Consider the following 24,354-nt stretch of genomic DNA (forward strand, 5'->3'; position numbering starts at 1 on the left):
GAACGCGGAAGCGCAGAGGATATTTAGTTTGAACCGTGAGGAGTCTACTCTCACCTCAGCTTACGCTACTCCTACATCAAGTGTCATAAATTATGGGATCATTTCAATTTTTGGGTGAACTAACCCTTTAAATGACTACTTTTCTAGGCAGATGAACTATTTATTTGTTTAATTCCAATGTTTGGATTTATGTAAAAAGTTATTTTCCTGCATTATTGCATGGTTCATGCTAAAGCTATAGAGTTTTCTGGCAAAGTCAAGATAGTTGAAATATCAGTTTCTATCTGCACAGACATGGTCAAAAAGTGATGTTTACTGCATTTACTTCCATTGCAAGTGAGAAAGGCAAACAAACAGGAAGGAATTCAAACACACAAGGACACCAGATTTTTTTGATCAAGATTTTAATGAAAAGATTCTAAAATGACTTCTGGTAGCTGTACATTAAGACTGTGAACGTGAGATGAGCTCTGTACACCGTGTTTTATTCACATGAGACAGAATTCGAGCTGCATGTAGCTCTGACCTGAATACAAGCTCTCTGAGGAAGGCGAAACCGCCGTGTTGTTCGCGGACCGTGTTCAAGGCTGACCGAAAACACACACGCAACAGTAATTCCAACTAATAATCGTCAACTTGTCTTCCTTCACAAAAGTGCCAAACTCTTTTTATTCTCCCCAAATTCCTCTCTAATCTTGACATCCTGCTTCCATTCAAACTGAAAATAAATATTAATCAGCACGTAAAGTTATTGGAATGCTTATGAAGGTGGAGAGGACAGGCTAGGATGACTAACGCTCGACATTTAAACGTGATATGGCGTTTAAGCGAAAACATATGGGGAACATGCCCACCTGCTATGCACATGCTTGTAAATCTGGCTTTGGTTTAGTTTGTTTGGGTTGGTTTGGTTTGGTAACTTGAGGTCCCTACGAACGCCTAACACTTACCAGTTATGTTGACAGAAAAACAAAAAAACATAATACTATCTGGGATATGTAGAATTGGACAAAACTACACATTAGCAGCAAAATAGTGTGAGATAAAATTGTCTAAAAAGTTTGCGATTTTGTAAATAACTGATAAGATGTAATCGCCTAGATCTTGCGTAAAGGACCTCAGTGAGAACTACTTAGAAAGTGCATTTTATAAAGCTTAAAAAAGATATGAGATCTTACAGTAATGCATTCTGTTCGCTAATGAGAAAGTGAAGAGATTTCTTAGGAAAAACCTTTGGCTCTGTTGGACACTTGCAAATGATATTAAAAAAAACGGAATCGACCGGTAGCCTTGAATCACAGCGTGCAACAACATGGCGGCTTTCGGTACACAAAACACAACCTTGAATGCCTTTGACACAATTCTAAAGGGTCCCTTCCTGTATCAGCGGGCAGAGGCGTACGGACAGAGAACATTCAAAATCGACAAACAGCCTTCAAGTGTCCGTGACAGAAAACACATGATCCAGAGCATGTGCATGCTTTGAGTGAGATAATTACAAAAAAAAAAATGATGTGGGATACATCCGTTATGATGGACACTTCATGGAGAAATACATTCCTCATGTCTACGTCTTCACAGGTTTGAAAATGATCTGTCATGTGTTTTTTTTTTTTTTTTTTTTACTTTTTTAAATTTACCTCTCAGCTTACTACAACAGAATAAACTCAAGACCCTGAAGACACGTCGTCTCACCCAAAGTGAACTCTTTAAAAAGTGAAAACAGGATCAAACAAATAAATACATTCATCACTGACAATAGACATTTGATAAAAAAAGTGAACACTGTCAGTAAGTGTTTGCACCAATGTAGACGGAGGAGAGGCCAGTCGGTTTTTAAGTTGCTTCTTTTGTGGACAAATTGAAAAAAATTAAAAAAACAAAACAGGCAGCTCAGAATACAAACAACACATGTTTAAAACAATAGACTAAAATAAACAAAAAAAGAGAGATGACTCAAAAAAAAACTTAAAAAATAAAATATATTTATTTATATTTATATATATATATAGATAGATATGCAGCAAGTCCTAAAAAGTTACTTTGAGGTAAATGTGTATGTAGTTTTATTTCATGCGTATTTACATATTTTTTAAAAAAAAAAGCAGCGATTTATAAAAATAATCATGTCAACGACAATATGATTTTCATAAGGGATGTCTCGGCACGTCTTAAAGGGCCAAATCGCAAATCAATAAATGTAGAATCCCACCTAAATCAAAAGCATGCGGCTACGTTCACAGGGTAAGACACGCGGTTACGATTCGGCTCGCTTTCGTTTAAAGTGGTGACCTACACAGAAGCAGGATCAAACTGGCCTCCCCTCACCTGAGGTCTATGACTGTAAAGAGTTTATGTAAACAATGAGATATTATACACAAGTATCTTTAATGTCAATCAATCATTCAAAATGTGCTTTGGTTTAGAAAATAGTCTGAAAATTTGGGTATGAGCTTTTTATCTTATTAGTTTATACATTTTGCGCTTACTAGAATGTTTTTTTTTTTCTTTTTTTTCTTTTTTTTTGTTCAAAAACACTCTGGAACTTAAAAGTAAAACATCTCTGGCTTTGTTTTTGTTTTTGTTTTGTTTAATTGAAGGCGTTTTTGAAATGGGAACACACTCGTAAAATCTATTTCGTAGGAAACTAGTGTTTTGTTTTTCATCAATAAAATACAGAAATTGACACAGTCTTACAAATGTAGTCGAAAGCTCTGCATTTCAAAATATGCAGAACCATCCCTGAAGATTTGAAGTAGAAATATTATTGTCACAGTTTGAAACTTTTTGTCATCCTTTTTCTGCTCTCCCAGTTCTCTCAGCTATAGTCTCGAACGCTGGGATCGACAACAGAGCCCAGCATCACCCAAGACATCGGTTCTTTGATGGTTATCAAATGAAGAGCTTGTAAATTAGTAAGATATCAGTGGGGAACTTTTTCCTGGAATCCTGATCAGTACAACTGAGATCAGCAACATCAAAAACACTTAAAAAGTCTCCCTGAGTTGAGATGTGTATCAACACCAGAGCGCACTTATACTGTAACAAAACAGATTTCAACATCCAAGATATGCACAACTTTGAAAATTTGACTTTTTGGTGACGGTCTTGCATTCAGTTAAAAGTTATATATAACTGGCTATTGGGGTTAGCTTTGGTGTTAATGCTGCAAAGACATGAATATTGAGTGTAAATGGAATGAGTTTATAGAGAAATTATAAATGTCTCTAATGTATTGAATTTGAACTAATGGAGACACTTCAAAATTAAACTTGAATAAGCTTGAGCAGGCAAAATTAAAGACCAAAAGGATTCCAGGAAAAAGATGTCTGTAAACATTGCTCCGTTAACACGACTATAGCTGCACCCCAAAGTTCATCGTTAGCAAGCACAAACACAAGCCTTTGGAGAAAGAACCAAAAAAAAAGGAATGCCATTAAGACTTTTACATTAAGAAGGCTAAGAATTTACTCATGGAATGTGATACACTGGGATTGGCGAAATAATTAATCTGTAACGGAGTTATGAAATGAAGATGGCAGCGAAGAATACAGCACTGAACTATACATCCATCAGCGTTTACCCAACACTGACCATGTAACATTCACTCGACAATTACCAGCATTTTGAATAACCATAAATTCTTTTTTAACATGCACACTTTACTTAATACCTATACCTCAAATGAATAAATGATAATGGTTTTTACGCGACGCCACATAACTTAGCATCGTTTTAGAACAAGGTTTTATTTGGGGCTGATGACTAATAAGCAATCCAGTGCATCAATTCCTCCTCACTCAGTAAGCTCTCCAAGTATGGTCGACATGTAACAAAAACACTCGTAACGCTCTCGTACGTTTTTTTTTTTTTTTTTTGCTCTGAACTAAAACAAATTAGTCCTTCAAAGTCTCTCTGCAGACAAAGTAAGAAACCAAAAGACACTCTTGAGAAACTAACTGTAAACTTAAAAAAAATAAATAAAAAAAAAACGGAAAGCCAGCGGCCCACCATCCACCAGAAGACAGAAGTTCATTGGTTTTTAGTAAAATGTCAAGTACAAACTAACATCCCACTACATTGCTCTTCGTCAATAACTAAAAGACAAAAAGTACATCCTTACCTCCTGCAATGCAATCTAAAACCTTTGGTAGGGATATTCTACAGGAAACATTTGTTGGTGAGCCATTCTCCCCAATATTAAATTTATCTTTGGATTTCTCTGACATAAAACTCTCAATACCTTAAATACATGCGCCCAAAGAAGCTATTCTCTACATTAATGCTTTAAAAAAAAGAAAAACCTTTGTTGATGGGCAGGTGACAACTACTTTGAAAGCCTCAGCAAACTTTATACATCTATATTCAGAGACCTCCATAGTTCCAATGAATGTATTGTTCTTAATTAAGAGGTAGCAATGAGACAAGTCCATACGGACTCGCCTTGTTCAGTGAAGGGAAAAAATGTAATTGAAAAACAAAAACAAAAAAAAGTGAAAAACAACAGTACCGACAGAATTTATGAAGTTCAACATCACTAAAATGAACCCTGCCCAACCCATCACCCAAACCAACCCAACCCTCTCTGATCCCAAAAGAAATAAAGGAAAGAATTTCCAGTTTAAACATTCACAGAGGCATATCAATAAGTTATCTAAAGAAATCTAAAAACAAGTACCTTTAAGTTTGGCTTTTCTTTGAGAGTAAACCCCTATATGCTAATACGAGTAAACGACAAAGGACACCCATGGCCTCTCGTCACCACTTTGCCTTTGGCTTGCATCCAGATGTAGGAGCAGGGTACATTATGGTATTTCCAAAACTTAAAGACCCTGTATTCCAGCTACACCTAGAATAAAGTCAATGGATGTGATGTGCAGAGTAGGTAAACTGGGATATGTTTGGTTGGATGCACAAAGCTTTTATGAAACACCACGTAAATGATGACAGACAAGCCATCTTGCATGTCTGACAACACTATCTTTGAGACCCTTAGGAGACACTTCAAAGAATTGAACCTTTCTATATAGAATAACCTGGTCATTACAAGCCCAAACCTTGCTGAGAGTTTTACATGGACTATACCACCAGAACTCTCGAGAGTGATACTTTAACAAGGACCAAGACTGGAAAGAAGGAATATTTCTGGGATACCAAGAAAAACAATCAAGACAGCCAACATGGACTCCAGATATATCGTAAAAGCAAAAGCAGTGGTTGAGAGTGGTCACAATATCCCAAGAAATCATACAACATTAGTACCCAATTTTTACATTCACAGCAATATTCAAAAAAAAAAAAAAAAAATCATAAGCCCATAAACTCATACCAGTTGGTTTATTCTTTCCATTGTTGGGGCTCATTGTTTGAAAGGTTCCTCCTGTAATTTACAGCAGAAGAGAATCCTGCTTTGGGTTATCGGCTCCTTGCAGTGTACTTCAAAAGGAAGAGGTGTGCATTGACTCTTTTTGCTGAGGGTCTCCTGTTCAAGGTGTCTTTGGCTTATGACGGGGAGGTATGCATTCGTAGGTGGCTAATGAGGTTACGCTGCTGAGTAAATTTGCCCCCACATAGCTGACATTCGTACGGCTTCTCACCTGAGTGAACCCGCATGTGCTCCGTGAGCCGGTACTGGCGGGTAAAGCGCATGCCGCACTCCTCACAGGCAAAGGGCTTCAGCCCCAGGTGGCTACGCATGTGGCGCGTCATGGTGCCACGTTGGGTGAACATCTTGCCGCAGATGTTGCAGGGGAAGGGACGGGTGAGCCAGTGGGTCTTTTCATGTTGACGAAGAGTGGCTGGATCTTTGTAGCTCTTGTTGCAGACCGAGCAGCTAAAGCGACGTGACTCTGTGCCGTGGATATGGGTTATTTGCGAAGACAAGTCTTCAGCTTCTACTTCATCTTCCTTTGGATAGGAATCATCATCCTCCTCTTTGATGTACAACTCTTCCTCAGTGTGGGTCTCCACATGGGCGTTCAGCTCCTCAGAGCTCGGGAAGCCTTTACCACAGGGAATGCAAACGTAAAGGTTGTCACCGAGTGCAGGCTCAAAGCCTTCCTGGCGGTAGACGTAATTGACACTATTCCGGCCACCTTCGCTCTCGCTCTGTCCGCTCTCTTCACTTTGCTCCTGTCCATTCTCTAAATCTTCCTCTTCATCTTTACACTGGTAGGATGCTTTGGAGTTGCCATTTCCTCCACCAGGGAGCCTCTCCCCAGCCACTTTCAATCTTTTGGCGACTCCGTTGGGTAAAGTTTTAAGTTTCGCATCTTCAACCTTTTTGCCTTCACTTTTGGGTTGCCGCCTCTGCCGGGTAACCTGCCGGGAGCTTTTATGCAGGTCAGCTTCTGGAGGTGGTTGGCTTTCTTCACATTCTCCTCCACCCAGCTCCATGGGCTCTCCAGCGGTGAGGTTTGGCGTGTTGGTGTTCTCATCAAATGAGGCACTGTTGGCTGTGGATTCTGAGGCAGACTGAGGTGATTCTTGTGGGATGCTGCTGGGACTGACTTCTTCAGTGGCTGTGCTCCCTGAGGGGCTTTTCTTGGAAAGGTCTAGGCCAAGTTCCTGCATGCCACAACTGCCGTTGCTTCCGTTCTTACTCGTTGAGGGACTGAGCGAATTCACAGTGGCACAGTGGGCATTTCTCGCAAACATCTCATCCTCAGACAAGTCATCTTTGAGTAGCTCCTCATGCCTCTTTGTCTTCTCACTGTCTTTTAACCCTGACATTTGGTTTGGAGTTACAGGTGTAGAGGATAGCCTTTGGTTCCTAGAAGTTCTTCCATTGGTAGGCGTGGTGGGTTTATTAAGAAGGGATCTCCCATTACGCTTGAGCTTCTTCCTGCAGAGAGCAGCTAAGTCATGAAGTTGGAGGTAGCTTGCTGCCGTTAGAAGGGCATTGAAATTTTGGTCACTGAACTGATCAGATGACAAAAGCTTGCCAGTGTAAATGAAGTCTAGAACCTGCCGGAAAACCGACGGGTTGACCATGTCTGTATCGAGGTTAATCAAGTTGTCATGAAGGATAAGGGATTTGAAATAGATACTGCTTGCTGCCAGAATGTTCTTGTGTGCCCGAAAAAGGGCATTTTCTACTACTATGATCACATCACACAGATAACCTTTGGCTCTTTGTTGGTTTAGCTGCAGCAGCAATTGTTTGGCATGATTTGGCAATTCCATTTCCTCCAACTTTTTCTTCACCTATGAAACCTAAAACAGAAAAAAAAAAAAAAACAGTTATTGTCAAGGGGGAAAAAACATTCAGTTTTACAGCAAACACTTATAGCAAAAACATGTTTGTTTCTGACACTTTGCTGGTTTTCTGACCCATGTTGACCCATGCATGGGTGTGGTATACTGAAGCACCCGTCCCTTATTTTGAAACAGTCAATAGTTATATCACAGCTTTCTGGTCAGTCGCAGGGGGAGGATCTGATTGGCCAAAATCTTGTGCAGTGCAACATTAGTGACAAATAATTTTGGTTAACTTTACAAACAAAGAATAATTGTATAGATTTAGTGTGTATAGCTGCTAAAAGTAAATTGTCAATGTTTCAGAACACTAGTATATAGATTAAGTGAAGCCACAAAACTCTTATGACCAATACAATCCACATAAATAAAGTTTAGAAATTCTATGCAATTCAAACTTTTAAGCACACATCCAGACCATGGCAGCTATGGTATCTGCTGTCAGAGCATGCCTGTGGAGAAACATATAGTATGATAGCATGCATAAGCTGGCATCTTATTCTTCAACTTTCAGCTAAAAGCAGAGAATGGATAAAAGGCTTGAACAGTAACACAATTTCTTTTCTTCTGAGGGCGTCCACTACGGCTTAACGTCCCTGCCAGCAGTCATTAATGCCAGCCTCCAGGGTCATTCCCTTTGTTGTGATATGGGGGTTGGGTGAAAAAGGCTAGTGAACGTCAACGACGGGCCAGTGTGACAGACAGCTTGAAACCTGAGCTGGGATATCACCAAGGGTGTGGTGGGAAACAGGTAAACCAGCACCCTTTCCACAGGACGAACAGGCCTCAGCTTGCAGCAGAATCTTTGTAATGCAGCAAAGAAGGTTTCTGGCACCGAGACTGGCGTGGCAATTATCTTTGCACAATGCCCAAACACATTTTCACATTTCACAACATTGTGATTATTCAATGCCGCCTTTAAGAACAATTGACGACAAAAAATTGCCAGGCTGGAGTACCCGCCCCTGAGGAACACCCAATTGAATTTTCTTTTGGATTATTGTAAAAGTTTCCCATGCATATTTCAGTCAATAAAATCCATAATGATACAGATTTAAATGAAAGCCTAAAAATAATTTGGGGGGGTGATGAACCATGCTGAATATTTATCAGTTGTTCCAGTGAAGTCAGTCTTACACAGATTAACCATTTTCTAGCTAATTCATGATGGCAATGTACAACCAAGCCAAAAACCAATAATGGAGACAGGAAACCAGTCAGCAGAATTTCAGTCAGCAGAATTCAAGACTGTTTAAAGCAAACTAATGATTACTCAGGAAATTGATAAAATATATATGATATCTTCACTAGATATTTAATTCCAACCAATGTAGTCTATTAAAAGGGCAAAAATGTAGGCTAATGCAACAGCTTTAAAATACAAAATTAAATATGAATAAAAAAAACTAATTGTTACAAAAAAAAGAAAGGAAAATTGTTTAATATTCAGCCATTTCATACTTCATTATAAAGGGAAAACAGGCTGAATATTTTAATACTATTTCATGTTTACAATCTGAACAAAGTCTGAACGCTGAACGGCTTTTCTCATATCTCCAGTTACTTATCACATAAAAACCAGAATGCCCAGACATAAAACTAAACCCTATTTGCCTGATATCAATACCATCTCTCAGGTTATTTATAGGCCTCAAGTACAGTGGTACAGTTAAAGAACTGCCTAGATAACAATATACCACAACAGTTAGGGGAAAACTTTGATAGCACCCAAAACCCACTGCCCAAAAAACAAAAGACATTTGAGAAACACATTTATCTAGAAGTTGCACACAATTCTTGATAAGATGCTGCTGGTCTTTCAATTGCTTTGCCGACATTCCGACCTCTCCTCAAAGACCAGCAGTCCTGTCCACGAGATGAAACAACTACTCTAATCAGAGAGATTGCTGCCTGAAAAAAGTCAAAGTGCAAAAGAGGCCAGTAACAACACGGGTAAACAAGTCTGGCAAGGACTGCGCTCATAAACAAGCTTATCCGGTGGCACGGACCCCTGGGGCCCTGATTTTATTGTCTTAATGCCATAAAAACACAGAGAGTACTTTTGCTCTTATGAAAGGGGGCATTGGCGAAACAAAACATTATTCATGAGATGCATCCACATATAATATCTAGCCTACAGCAAATTTTTAAGAACAAGAAACAACCATACATACTACATTTTTAAAGTGGCAGAAAGTTTCAGTGAGGATTCAAGGTGACTAAAATCTCTAAAACATTAGGATCTCCAAGAATATTGATGCAATTTTGGTTTTAATAACATCAGATGGTTTAATTTGATAAGAGACACTTCCATAGATGACTACAGAAATTAAGAACTAAGTGCTTTCTGTAACCAACCACCAGCCTCGAGAGACCCGGGCCAAACTGGAAGCCAAGCAAACCTGATCCAAATAATCTGATGAATGACCTCAACTAAGAGATAACACTATATCACTTATCTGAAGAATTCAAGGCCTTCATCCACAGCCTGTGTGCATTTTATTCAATGTTACACGCTATTTGAGCTGATTTCCAACCAAAAACATGCATAAAACCTTCCTAGCTACTAGCTGCCTGTCAACTATTTTTAGGTCTGTAAACAGACATATATGTCATAATGGATATTAAACAAAACTGCTTGAGAAGTGGAGCATACAATTAGAATTTTTATTTGGAATAACGTGCTGCAATGAATCATGCATGATAAGACCAGAATGTGTATTTAAACAAAAAAAAACCACTTGCACTGTGATTACACCATTGATCATTTTGAATAATGTTTGAAAACTGCAGAACAAACTTGCATTTCTTGGCATGCGAAAGTGCATCAGGGTACACTACACAAATGTGTAGAATACCTGAGAAACTGGACTCACTACCAACCGCCGAAAATTGTCAGAGGACAGCAAACAACCACATTCTCACAAACCTGTTACAAAAATGTACTCTACACATAACGGCTGTGCATTTCGCAATTTTACTTACCAAAGATTACAACACATGAAATGTTCAATTTAACATAGAGAGGCTATTTATCTGTGATGGAAACCAAGAATTAGGGAATCTCGGGGAAAAACCAACCACTCAACCAGATTGGGCAACCCTGGAATAACCCTCAATAGATAAATCACATTCACTTTCGTCAACATCTACACAATCATGTCTGCTGTTTTACCCAAGAAGTGGTTAAAAGGTTCCAGGTTAAAAGGATCTAGTCATTAAACATGCCAAGCATGTTAGGTGAGATTTCAGACATGGGGTGAAGCTTTAACGCAACATGCATACCATACACATACATACATGATATGTATATGCATGAACATCTAAACTGGCCTAAAAGGTTCAAACTAAACAATTAAGTAGAGGCTAACCTATATTCTGGTGAAGAATCGAAATGGACTCAAGTTGAATCATTTCAATCAACCAACAAACAATGTTTATAGCCATTTTCCCTCATTTACCATGAGGGGAATTTGAGGAATAAGTCAAACATACTTCATCATTATTACCCAACCAGACAAGACTAGTACAGGTGGCATGACTAGATGAGCAGATAAAGCTGTCAAAAACATTGTAAATTTCATGAAGAATGAGGAAAAGATTGTTCTCCTTTGAAAGAGCAAAAAATACACAAACAAACAAATAATAATTCAATCAAAATGCAAACCCACAACACAACTACTAACGATCTTCTCAATGATAATGGCTCTAAATAAACTGTCTTCAAGCGCCGTTCCCGCCCCATCCACTCAATAGATCTGATCATCTGCATTATTCAAAGCAGAAACCCGAGGGCTGCCTTTCATAAGAGTATTGATTAGATGTTAACGTGAATGCCACTACATCTGTTAAACACATCTTTTATTCTCGTTTTCTCTGACCTTTGTAGAGGACAACAAAACAATTATGACAGACAGGGCCAGTTTGAGCTCGCAGAGAAGCGTCTGGACGCAACCTCTACAATTTGAAGATAAGGCTCACTGGACCATGGACCTAAACATCAGCGCCTCATTCCCAAAGGAAAGCAAAGCATGCATCTGCAGGTTTGCTTACCTTGAAAACATTCATCACAACATGATGGACAAGAGGCATAGCAGGCTGTTTCATGTGCCCGTTTTGTACACAATATCATCGGTTAAAAATGCTTGTATGTCTCATTCCAGCAAACTGTCACCCAGAAAGGGAGTTTCTTTAATGGTGTGGCACTGATCTAAAACCACCGACCACTGTAAAACAAGCCCCTTCCCCCAGCCCATTAAAATGGATGAGATTAAAAGGGTCCTTCAAGCACTCCTCAAGATATAGAAGTAAAATAATTGAATATAAAATTCATGCATCATTGAAATAACAATAAGAGCCAAGAACCACACAAGCACTTTAGAATATCAGATGCACTTCATAATGCAACAACAAAGCACCTAACAAATATTTCCTTCATACATGCATTACAAGAAACAAAAAATAAGACCCTAAAATCTTCACTGGAATATCTTATTGCATGCAGTAACAAAGCAAAACTACAGTGACAGGGGCAATCGTGACCTGTCACAACACTTAAAATTTACATATTAACTGCAACATAAAATGCTGGGTAAAAAGTTATCAATTTTCATGTCTGTATGGCTTAAATCTCACATGGATCATTATTGCAAAAGAAACAAACTCAATCACTTCACCAGCGTTGCTTCATTATCATTATTACACACATTCATGATGATCCGAATGTACAAGCACACAAACACAGCAGGCAAGACTCGACAGATACCACCATAAATTAGGTTTCCCTTTTTTCCACTCATAAATTTGCAATTATGAATTTAAAGAAACAAACATGAGTAACCCGAAGTCTTCATCTAAATGCATGCATTAACAATGAACACATATAATATAAGAGCATTATAAATGTAAAAAGCGATAGTTTAACGCATTGCATTAACAATGCAAAAACAAAAACCACATAAAACCATATGAGCATTATACATGTTAAAGGGTAAAACAGTGACTGAGGGAGGGGTGAAACAGGAATGCTGTCCACATAAAGGGCCACTGATCGGGTTTTGCCATTAAGGTAACGACGGATCATTTGTACTAAAGTATAAAGATGCACTATACACCTAAATCATGTCTTAAAGATTGCATTTGGTTATAGCATGAGCAATGCTGAAACAGGTATAGGGCTTTTGGATAAAACACACATATCTGTCCCTGCCAGGCTGCGCTCGCGCGGTGTGTGCATTAAAAGCCCAGTGGGCACGCGATAAGAGCAGTATGTTAGAGGAATCAGTGTTTCTTTAAAAAATAAGAAACCCCTCTCAAACCCCCGTTAAATCGCAGTCATGTTCCCCTCACGACAGAAAAACAAACGCGTATGTAATAATAAAGTATCTGTACCTTAAAGCATCGACAGAAGCTCTTCAAACAGTCATTCTGTTTTCACATCTCACAGCTTTCCGAGCGCCATCTTGCCTGCAAGCTTGTGTGACGTGAGAAATCCTCACCCCTGACCCAAATTTGAATAAGAAGCAGTAAAGAGAGGGGGGAGAGAGGGTAAATGCCCTGCCTCTGCCAGCCACACACTCTCATTTGCCTAAACAGCCCTGGGCTGCTGCTGAAATGGTGTAACGTGCCATGACCTGCCACTTCTGCTGCCAGATTTGCAATCCAAATGCTCCTGAGTGACTCTGGCACGCGCATCTTCATGTTGTAGGGCTGCTGTTTTCGGGTATAATAGTTCTAATAATTATGCATGCATTTTACTAAATTGACAAATGTTTTGGTTTTTTTACACTGCAGTACTAATAAGTGAACTGAAGAGCATTTCAAATTTGCAGCTACAGCATCTAAAACACACATTACCCATGTACATTTAGGTATATTGTTGACAAATCTAACATAAAAAGTTTTTGTTTATATAATATATGTGTGTATGCACACACCCATATATGTACAGTATGCATATGTGTATATATATATATATATATATATATAAACACACATACAACACACATAAATATAGCCTATATTGTTTAAACATAAACTTTTTATGTTAGATGTGATTAAGCGATTTGACAGCACTAATTTATATAAATTGTAGCCTAAAATCTTTATGCTGAAAACAACATAATAATATGATTCGTAAGCTATGTCAATCTTCATTGCTATGTCTTGTGTATGGGAAGGAATTATTGCAAGGAAAAATATGTAATTCATATATTAAAGACTTTTAAACCTACAGAAGTTATATTTAGGAGGTAATAAACTATTGATATACAATTGCAAATTTCAAAATGAAAAAGTTATTCAATAACTTCATTGTTATTGTGATTGTGATATATTAAGTGCATCTTACATAGAAATATCCTGAAAATATCTTAAAATGATACTTGTACATAGATTCTAGTGAGAGAATAATTTGTTTAAAAAAAATGTTTTTAATCATTTGATTATGCTTGAAATATTTTCAAAACTTTATTATATTATTATAACCTTAATTGAGGCTGTACTAAATTTTGTCTCTTACTTTTGTAAAGAAACTTAAGTTGACTTATTTGTTAACATGTTCCCTGGTGTTACAAAAGTAGAAGTGAAACTATAAGTTAAAATATTTGCTAAACTATGGAAAGTATAGAAAAGGGAAGTATAGATATAGAAAAGGAAATATGCATGTATAGTTGTGGTCAGAATTATTACACTCCTGGTAAATATGATCAAAGATGTTTTTTTGTCCTTTTGATCTTTTATTTAAATCTTTTATTTCTCCAAAACACGTTGGCCACAATTATTGGCACCCCTAGAATTTTTTATGAGGAAAATATCTATTCCCATTAATATTTAGGAACATTCATAGGAACATGAAATTGTCCAGCTATGACTTCTTGTTTCACAGGAGTTTAAATATGAGGAAACACAAAGGCCAAATTCCCTTAATCATCCATCACAATGAGTAAAACCAAAGAATATAGTTCTGATGTGCAGAAAAAGACTGTTGAGCATCACAAAATAGAAAGTGGCTGTAAGACAATAGCTAAAGCATTGCAAATTCCCATTTCCACCATCAGGGCAATAATTAAGAAGTCATAATCAACTAAAGATGTTACGAATCTGCCAGGAAGAGGACGTTTGTCTATACTGTCTTAATGCACGCCGAGGAGGAAAGTTCGAGTGGCCAAAGACTCTTCAAGGATCACAGATGGAGAATTACAGAGATTAGTTCAGTCTTGGGGGTCAGAAAGCCTTAAAAAAATATCAAACAACATATGTTGTTTGGGAGGGTTTCAAGAAAAATCCTCCGCCCTCATCCAAAAACAAACTAGCATATTCAGACTGGACTGGAACTTCAAATGGTCAAATAAAAAAAAGCTTTTTGGCAGCAAACCCACCAGATGTGTTTGGTGCAAACAGGGATAAATGTACCCCATGTCCACAGTTAAATATTCCGCTGGATCTTTAATGTTGAGGGCCTATTGTTTTGCTGGAGGTTCTGGACATCTTGTTCAGATACATGGCATCGTGGATTCTAGCAAATACCGACAGATAAAAAATCAAAACCTAACGGCCTCTGATCCAAAACAAACATCAAAATCAACACAAAAATGTGTCACTGAGCACAAAATGAAGCTTCTGTCATGACTGTCACAGTTCCCTGACCTGATGAGTGGGCTGACCTGAAGAGGAGAAGAGCCAACATCTGGGAATCTGAAGGATCTGGAGAGATTCTGTATGGAGGAATGGTCTCTGATCTCCAAACTCATCGGGCATTATAGGAGAAAACTCAGAGCTGTTATCTTGGCAAAAAAGAGGTTGCAAAAAGTATTTAATAAAAAGGTGCCAATAAATGTGGCCAACTTGTTTTGGAGAAGAACAATTATTTCATAATGTGATTTCCCCCCACTTTCAATGGTTTTACTTCAATGAAAGGTCGGATTTTTGCGATTTTTTTTTTTTTTTTAAATGAAAGATCAAAAGGATAAACAATACAGATTTATTTTTTTACAGCCATCTTTGATCATATTTACCAGGGTTGGCAATAATTCTGACCACAACTGTATCTGGCAAAAATTCCACTTTACTCTCTATTTCGTCCTTCACATTGCAGTTTTCCCACAACATATAGGCCTACTTCAATAAACAGCCTAAAATAACAGCCTTAATGTGATTTAAAGAGTCGAGTGATTATAGTTCTGTCACATGTAAAAGTTTGTGTTTGTTTGGGTCTGAATGTGCAGCATTAGCGAAGTGCACTTACACCCCCTAGTGGACTCGTTTGTGGACTAGTGGGGTTTGCTGCCAAATGTAAATTGTAGTTAGCCTATATGTAAAGAATATGCACTATAGCTTTCTCTCTCTATAGAGAGAGAGGTAATAATATTTATAAAATTTAGAATCGTTGTCATCTGAAAAACTGTGTATTTTTCATTTGTCCGTTCAATTAACACGTTCTGTAACTTGTAAAAAGTGTTGAAGCATTCTCGTAATTACAACTTGTAAACTAGGAATATGCTGAGAACTCCTACTTGTACCACGTGACCACTGTACCACCTGACGGCTGCGGTTTCATTTAGGCGATGATAGTGTTGAAGAAGAGTTTTCTTTTTATTGTGTATATCATTTGTGCCGTTGTACTGTCGAGTCGAGTGTATGTCAGATGAGATAACATTAACATGCTTATAAAACGAATTGAATTGTAACCAACTTGAGGAAGTAAGCCTGAATGCTAAACGATTCATTCATACATTATTAAATGAAGATTTCTTAAAGCTGCCCCAAGTTTAATTTAAATCCTTAAAGCAACTGGAAAAAGAAGAAATCCTTAAAACTCTCTAAATCATTTGAAACATATATTGATTAAATTAAATATTTTATTAATTTCTTTGAACTGACTGAAGTGAATTCAACGCGCTTTGCATTGTGGGTACAAACAAATCCAAGATGGCAGCGAGCAGGCGACTGCATAAGGTAAATATTCCAAAAAAATCTACTTTTATGCATACTAAATACAGATTTTACTAGTTTTACTTAAGTAAAAAGAAGTATCGCGAACTTGAATCGCTGTTGGTCGGAAACCTGAAACTTTAGGGCACTCTGGTGGGAAATGTGATGAGGATGATGAGGAAGAAGCTAACGAGCTTAGCTGTAGTTCGAATACACACATAAAATGGAAATAAACAGTCAAATAAAGCGCAAATGAAGTAAACAGTGTTCTGAATGAGCCTAATTTATTATGTGGATCAGAATAAACTTTTGCTCGTCTATTAATGAGTGTTTCGTTGACAGACGATGTTAGTTCCAAAGATAAGACAGAAACTTCCGTATCCGCAAGTGTATCAACTAGCTAAGAATAAGTCACGGATTATGATTAAATGAGAATATAGCGATAAATAAATCGTTTAATTTGACAGATGGAGTTTTCCGGGCGGTCTAAATGTGTAATTTAATTTATGATGCAATGAGAAAGAGAAACAGGAAGTATGTCTGTTGTCTTTGTTTAAATCGTTTTATAATTTACAAAATCTTCTTGAGATTAAGGACACTTTGATAAATAAATGAGTTATTTCAGTTTTGAGTGATTATAGTCATATCTCAAACTCTATTTTAACAAAAAATAAATTAAATTTTTATAATGTAAATGTGACTATAGAGTTGTGAGATCTTATTTTATGTTTATTACAATTGCGCACATAACCACAGTGAAACCGAAAGTACCTTGTTCTCACTTTATGGTTTCTCAAATCTCTCAACGATTCGAGAAGTGTCAGGTTTCCTCACAGTGTCACCGCAGGGTTGATCATAATCTATGTTTTACAGGAACTTGATGAAATCCGCAAGTCTGGAATGAAAAATTTCCGCAACATTCAGGTGGATGAGTCGAACATTCTGACCTGGCAAGGACTCATCGTTCCTGTAAGTTTGAAGGCATCTCATAGGCTTTTAATAATTTCTCTAATATCACTAAAGGTGTTTTTTGCATTAATTGCATGCATTAAACTTTCACCATTCGCTTTCCTTTCCTTTCCTTTCCAAAGAGCCAAGCTCTTTGTTTTGAACCATTTTGAATGTGCCCTTTCTTGTTTTTCAGGACAACCCTCCATACGATAAAGGTGCATTCCGGATTGAGATCACATTCCCTGCAGAATACCCTTTTAAACCTCCGAAGATCACATTTAAAACAAAGATCTATCACCCAAACATTGATGAGAAAGGTCAGGTGTGCCTGCCGGTTATAAGTGCTGAGAACTGGAAACCTGCAACCAAAACCGATCAAGGTACGGCACGTTTGATCAGCATTTACACTCACCTTTAGGGGTGGGTGGTACGACTAAAATCTTATATCACGATTTACGAGTCATTTTATTTCACAGTTAGTACATATATAACGAAATAGTTATTTTTGCTTTAAATAATGTTTATGATACCACTGAAATTTCTAAATTCTTATCACCATTTTCAATATCACAAAAAACTAATACTAGCCTAAGTGAAAAAACAAACAGTAATAAAGAAAGAACAAAGAAACTAATTACAAGCATATAGGAAAAGAAACTACAATAGAACAACAAATGAAATAGACCCACCTGAAAAACTTAAATAAGAAATACTACATAAATTGTATAATCAAATTGTGCGATCAAAAACTGCATAGTCTTTACTGTAAATTAAATATACATTTATCCTTATTAAAGTTACAAAAGAGACTCAGTCAAGAGCACTGAGAGATTTTCTCTTTTTGTTTGATGGATTTAATAACGACAGCAGGTCAATTTGGATGCTCTCACTTTAAGGCCGACTGCACTCATCCAATATACTTGTGCATTTTCTTTCTCAACTGTTTATGTTCACTTAAAGGACAATTCCGGTATTTAGCACTTTGAGTCTCTTTTCTGGTTTGTTTTGGATGAACTAGAGTGGTGGACACAGAAATTTTGACGATGAATCCTGTCTTTTTGACTCGTTTAGAATCGCCTTTGACCGCTTCAGAGTGGCTGGCTACGGGCATGCACGAACATGTCCTTAAAACAACCCTTAACGTTCGTTTTCAAAACTGTGCAACTCACCGAGTGGTTAGTGGTGTTCGTTGATGATTAAAAACAAATATATCGGCGCAACGTATGATTTCAATCCGTGTTATTTGCTATAGTGGAACTATTTTTTCAGATACCTCACAACCGCGTATTAACTTTCGCTCGATATTTGAGTCTGAAGCGCATTAATATCAACGAGCAATGAGTCCTTCAACGGAAATCAATGAAATTTTACAAAATGGCAAATAAAACACAACAGAAACTGTATTTCGCTACGCTACTTGTTTTGGAACATCAACGGACACCACTAACCACTCGGTGAGTTGCACAGTTTTGAAAACGAACGTTAAGGGTTGTTTTAAGGACATGTTCGTGCATGCCCGTAGCCCAGAGTCCTGCACGGGTCCGATTTTGTAAACCCGCACCCGCCCGTACCCGCAGTGCTTAGAACCGCATCCGACCCGTTTTCCGACAGCAGCACTAATTAAAATCCGCACCCGACCCGACCCGCTTAAAATAGAACCGACACCCGACCCGCACCCGAAATAAAATCAGTTAAGCCAACCACATTATAGACACACTTACATAAATGTTTATCGCCAGGTCATACAGAAGTTATTACACGACAATTAAGACAAGGACAACTTGTCCTTGTCTTAATTGACAGCTGAAGCTGTCAAAAGGCAAAACTAAACTAACAAAACTGAGTACCAATCAAACAGACGTGGCTACAACACTATATGCCACGCAATTTCGTCTAGCCTACATCTGACAATTTTGGGTTTAAACACGCCCTGCACACCACACATACTTGACAGTGTTAAATTTGAAAAATACTGTTCGATAGCACTGCTTGGTTTGTTACCACAGTTCCTGCGTGCTTCCACAGTTCCTGCGTGCTTCCTCAGCGATGAAGTTCCACATTTGCGGCTATCCAACACGAAAATGCAAGCAGCAAAGCCTTTCACAATATTGTTTTCTTCAGATAACTCCAAATTTCTCCCAAACACTGGACTTGATTTTTGATGACGTATTGTCGACAACTTTACAATCTCCACTAGCTAGCCTATTCTTTTCTTCAACTCAGCATCCATCTCAACGACTGCAAGCAGATCGTGCGCGCGCGGTTAAGATGAATTTTTAAAAGTGAAAGTAGCCTAGGTAACGTTATAGATCCTGTGAGGGCGTGGCGCGTGGGCACAAATAAACTGATGTGGATTTTAAATTATTTTATCAACTTGAAATACAGGCATATTTTTGTAGATGTGTTCCTATATATATATATAATATATATATTTTAACATTTGCATGTGGTTGTTTTAAACCCGTGTTTAGACCCGTGTTTCCCCCGTGTCCGACCCGACCCGCACCCGTATCCGAAACAGTTGGATATTTTTCACCCGTTTGAGCAAAATTTGGGGTACCCGCACCAATGCAGGACTCTACCGTAGCCAGCCACTCTGAAGCGGTCAAAGGCGATTCTAAACGAGTCAAAAAGTCGAGACAGGACCCATCGTCAACATTTCTGTGTCCACCACTCTAGTTCATCCAAAACAAACCAGAAAAGAGACTCAAAGTGCTAAATACCGGAATTATCCTTTAAGACATAAATGACTGTTTACTTGCAAATACACGGTCTCTTTTGACACAGAAGTATGTGTATTTAACCGTTCAAGTTCAATTAGGCAGCAAAAAAGCACTCGGTTCAGTTCTCAAGCGCTTTATGAGCATTGGCTTCATGTGTGCGCATCTCTCAGCGCAGAGAAACCGTCTCTCTGACGCATATACTGAAATGAGTCGTCTTTCGCTGCTTACTGTGCTTCAACGGTTTAAAATCTTAAAAACGCTTAAAAATGCATGCAAACTTTCATGACCGTGACACACAGGCACAGCAATGTCACGAGATGGTAGGGGTGTAACAATATATTGTGTCACAATTAGGGCTGTCAAACGATTAATCGCGATTAATCGCATCCAAAATAAAAGTTTGTTTTTACATAATATATGTGTGTGTACGGTGTATAATTATTTTCTATATATAAATACACACACATGCATGTATATATTTAAGAAATATTTGCATGTATATACTGTGTGTATATATTTATATTATGTATAATTTATATTATATATAAATATTTTATATATAAATAGCCTAACACATTTTTCTTAAATATATATGCATGTGTGTGTATTTATATATAGAAAATAATTATACTCCATACACACACACATATGTAAACAAACTTTTATTTTGGATGCGATTAATCGCGATTAATCATTTGACAGCCCTAGTCACAATATATCGCAAAACAAAAATGCAACAATATGTCTCGTGGATTTTTCACTCAAAATAAAAATGACAGAGTTTACAGAGTTTTAGTGTCAGTACTACATTAAACTACAATGTTGAATATAATGTATAATAATGCAATGGGGGAAAATGTGTGGGTCCTGATAATGCCAAATGTCTTATGTTACCAGTAAAAAGTGGAATGCATTATTTTAATTATATCTAGTCAGTGACAGAGTGCAAGCATATTCGTCTAAAATAATTCTGTTTTCAGCTTCAGAATCACAAATATTTTTATTCTGGTGTCACTATTGTCCTGTGCATTGGTTCCCAGCACCAAGCCTATTCATTTACACCCACAATAATATAAAACTTGCATTTTAATCAACAGTAAATTTTTTGTTAACCTTTTACCATATGTCTTGGAGTATCGCAATAATATCGGATCGTGAGTTCAGTATTGTGATATGTATCGAATCGTGACATGAGGGTATCGTTACACCCCTACGAGATAGAGATGATAGTCCAAAATTTCTACCGGTGTATCGTCCACCCCTACTCATCGCATTGTCGTTAAATATATTTTTTGCTCTCTTTCACCAGTAATCCAGTCTCTCATCGCCCTCGTCAATGACCCCCAACCAGAACACCCCCTGAGGGCCGACCTAGCGGAGGAATATTCAAAAGACCGTAAAAAGTTCTTTAAGAATGCAGAAGAGTTTACAAAGAAACACGGCGAGAAGCGGCCAGTGGACTGATACCGCATGGGTGTATCTCCCATGTTTCTGCTTTGCCCACTCCTCCAAAACCGTTTCCCCCCCAATCCGAGTCCCCGCCAGTCCGCCCTCACTCTCGGTCACCCGTGGATCCAGCATCCAGAATCCCAGACGCATTTCACCTTCGGCAGAAAGACCCGTGACTTCTCAGCCTCTGGGTGTCGAAGTGTGTTGAAATTGTGATCAGGGGAATGTGCGAATAAGAACTTGATAAAAGTGGTGAGGTTTGGGGGTGGGGAAGGATAGGTTGTTCCTTTTAATTTGTTCTTAAATTGCACAGAGATGTGTTCAGGTCATGTAATCTGCTGTGTGATAAATCTTGACCGTTTTCATAGCAGAATACTAATGGTGAACCAGAGTATAATGTTAAGTCTTTCACTTTCACATTTATGACGTTGAAGAAATCAAAACTCAATAGTTCATTGAATTGAAACACATAATATGTCAAAGGTGTGTGGCAAATGTTTCTTTTATATTTCTCTCTCATCTCTGTAATTTTTTTTATTTTTTTTTCTTAGGTTGCACTGTTTTCTGTGGAATAAGATTTCATGTTCGTCATAATCTCAGTTTGTAACTCATTGAATCACAAACTAGTCACTGTCACCAATATAATGTTTATGATGTCATAAAAAGTAAAGCAAAAATTACTTTGTGTCTGACTGAACCTCATATATCTCTTGACCTTTCTGGGACAAACATTTCAAGTAAAATTTGTCCTTTAAAATGTCTGAAACTGAACAAGTTTGATTCTTCCTGAGTACTTGTCAGGAAATCATATAGGAATAGAAATACCTATTTTCACTAGTTAACTGGCAGAAACTTAGGCAAAGGTTAACATACTTATTAGTGGGGGTTTTTTGTAAGCAATGGATATTGTTAAAAAATCACTTTACCTTGTTAAAGCAACTGAGCGGTTTTGTAAAGGTTTAAGGAAGCATCGTTTTTTTCTCAGATTAAGGTGTTATGGAATTAATATGAAAAAATAATGTAGTGTTTTTGTTTAATTCTAAAAACTACCCTAGTTTGCACTTCTACAGTTCATGAACAATTCAAAACATCACGTACATCTAACGTTAAAGCGCTTCACCATAATGACCATTAGGGGGCGCCATATGATGCGTTTGAATGGGTTGAACCAACGAGGAAGACGTGCACGCTGAAATAAACCGCCAAATCACTGTGGAGAAGATCTGATTACAAATATTGGATTAAGAGTTTCAAGGTAAATGGGTCAATTTGAGCAAATTCCTTTACAATATATTTATTTTCATAGACTGCAGAACAAGAAGTTTATTTGTGTTGCCAAATAAGCTGCGTTAGATAATTTAACCTATAGCCTAATGGACTGAATTTTCCCAAATAACAAGATTTTTATATGGTTTAACATTCTCCTGCTCAAACAAAAAGTGGTTTCAAAGTGCAGTGATGATTTTTTTAATTACTATCGTCATTGGCTACATATGGGGTTTGGTTGCATGAAGACTAAAGGACTTCTAGTGGCCTCTACAGCCAACATAGTGAACCCATTTTGTAGAAGCGCACACATATTCACCCCTAACCCGCTTTTCTCTTAAGTATAGAACCAAGATTAGCATAATTAGATACGTCACTAAGCAGCTCTAAGTGGAGAGATTAGTCTAACGAGAGGCCAGTGTCTGGTGTTCAATTAATTACAGTTTAAACCATGTAAAGAAGGTTCTGTCGAAATGGATCCTTCAGCACTTTACTAATGATGAAATACTATGTTTGGACAAACACTGTTTACACATATATATATTATTTTTAATTGCATCAATGCCTCATATGAATAAATACACTTTGAGGAGGTGACGTTGTATTAAGTCAGACCCCAGACTTCTTAAAGAAAAGAGTCTTGGTTTGATCAGTGTATGTGTGCATATGCCTGGACACTGGGGGCCTCATTTATAAAATGTTTAAGATTTAATCTTAAAGTGTGCATACGCTAAAATCCAGTCATATATTCATATTTATAAAAGCGGTCTTTGACGTGGAAAAATGCTTAGCACCATGTCAGGGTCTAAGCAGACGTATGCACTTTTCCTTGTGGCGAAGAGTCGGGAGTAGCCTACTGTAGGTATTTGGAAATCCAAATGATTCTTGCCGCTCGCCATTCTCAAGTAAAGGATTAGGATGTTGACTGGTGCTCTTTTACATGTTAATGATATTAATTAGGCTGCATTTACAAGGCGGAGATCTGAACCGTTCAGCTGCACTCAATTTCAAGATCATTTGCAATTTATAGATTTCACATCTGGAAGAGAGTCTTACGCATGTACGTTCGTTCTCTAAATCACACGTACATGCATTTGAGAAATGATTGTAAGATCAAATGTAGGACGGTTTCTACCCAACAATTTATAAATGAGGCCCTGGGTTCCAAGAATCTTAGTTCAGTGTTGTTATGATAAAGACCTACCCATGTCTGTGATAGCAAAGCAAATGTAGCCGCGTTTCCATTACCCTTCAAATTTTCGCAAATTGAAATTGCGAATTGAAAATACGCCCAATGGAAACACGTCAATTTCGCAAAAACTCATTTATCGCAAAATAGTTTTAACGCTCGCATGAGGTGGTTTTTGGAATGGAAAATGGAAACTGCAGTAGAAACAGTTTTTGCGCATTTACAGGTCACCTGACGTAGATGATGCGGTATGTTTGGACAGAATAAGAGACAAGAGTTCTTTATTAAATTCATAAAAGGCATTTCTAAACCAAAGAAATGCCACAATCAAGATCTCGAAGCAGATATGAGGGAGAATCACCCAGAAACACCTCATATGAGCCGCTCTCAAGTATAAGGGTCTTTCCTTGCCATTAATGATTGGATAACACACATACGTCTCCTTCAATTAATAATAATGGCCAGTGCAGTGGCTGGGATAGCCTATACATAAACCTACCAACGTCTGTTGCCATGATTTTTGGAATGACTTATCGCGAGAGAAAAAAAGTCGCAAGTTTTAGTCGCATAACATCAGTTCGCAATAGT

At 37.7% G+C, this 24,354-nt stretch overlaps 2 protein-coding genes across 2 annotated transcripts; one reads left to right on the forward strand and one right to left on the reverse strand.

Annotated features, from left to right (window-relative positions):
* Positions 1-2,531: 2,531 nt before the first annotated feature.
* Positions 2,532-12,903, reverse strand: hic2 (hypermethylated in cancer 2). The gene is made up of 2 exons (XM_079860787.1): positions 12,649-12,903; positions 2,532-7,215 (listed from the first exon to the last, which is right to left on the reverse strand). Exon 2 carries the CDS (start codon positions 7,183-7,185, stop codon positions 5,503-5,505), a length of 1,683 nt encoding a protein of 560 aa, XP_079716913.1. The 5' UTR covers positions 7,186-7,215; positions 12,649-12,903; the 3' UTR covers positions 2,532-5,502.
* Positions 12,904-15,797: 2,894 nt separating this feature from the next.
* On the forward strand, positions 15,798-22,078 carry ube2l3a (ubiquitin-conjugating enzyme E2L 3a). Its single transcript, XM_079861190.1, has 4 exons — positions 15,798-16,212; positions 17,062-17,157; positions 17,333-17,519; positions 21,172-22,078. Exons 1-4 carry the CDS (start codon positions 16,186-16,188, stop codon positions 21,324-21,326), a joined length of 465 nt encoding a protein of 154 aa, XP_079717316.1. The 5' UTR covers positions 15,798-16,185; the 3' UTR covers positions 21,327-22,078.
* Positions 22,079-24,354: the final 2,276 nt, after the last annotated feature.

This window comes from Squalius cephalus (assembly GCF_949319135.1).
Source record: "Squalius cephalus genome assembly, chromosome: 24".
Lineage (NCBI taxonomy): Eukaryota > Metazoa > Chordata > Actinopteri > Cypriniformes > Leuciscidae > Squalius > Squalius cephalus.

Bases quoted from the DNA above. Each gene is read 5' to 3' on its own strand.
- hic2 (XM_079860787.1), bottom strand. From the start codon at position 7,185: ATGGAATTGCCAAATCATGCCAAACAATTGCTGCTGCAGCTAAACCAA.
- ube2l3a (XM_079861190.1), top strand. From the start codon at position 16,186: ATGGCAGCGAGCAGGCGACTGCATAAG. The intron at 16,213-17,061 runs GTAAATATTCCA...TATGTTTTACAG, and splicing joins CGAGCAGGCGACTGCATAAG to GAACTTGATGAAATCCGCAA. The intron at 17,520-21,171 runs GTACGGCACGTT...CTCTTTCACCAG, and splicing joins TGCAACCAAAACCGATCAAG to TAATCCAGTCTCTCATCGCC.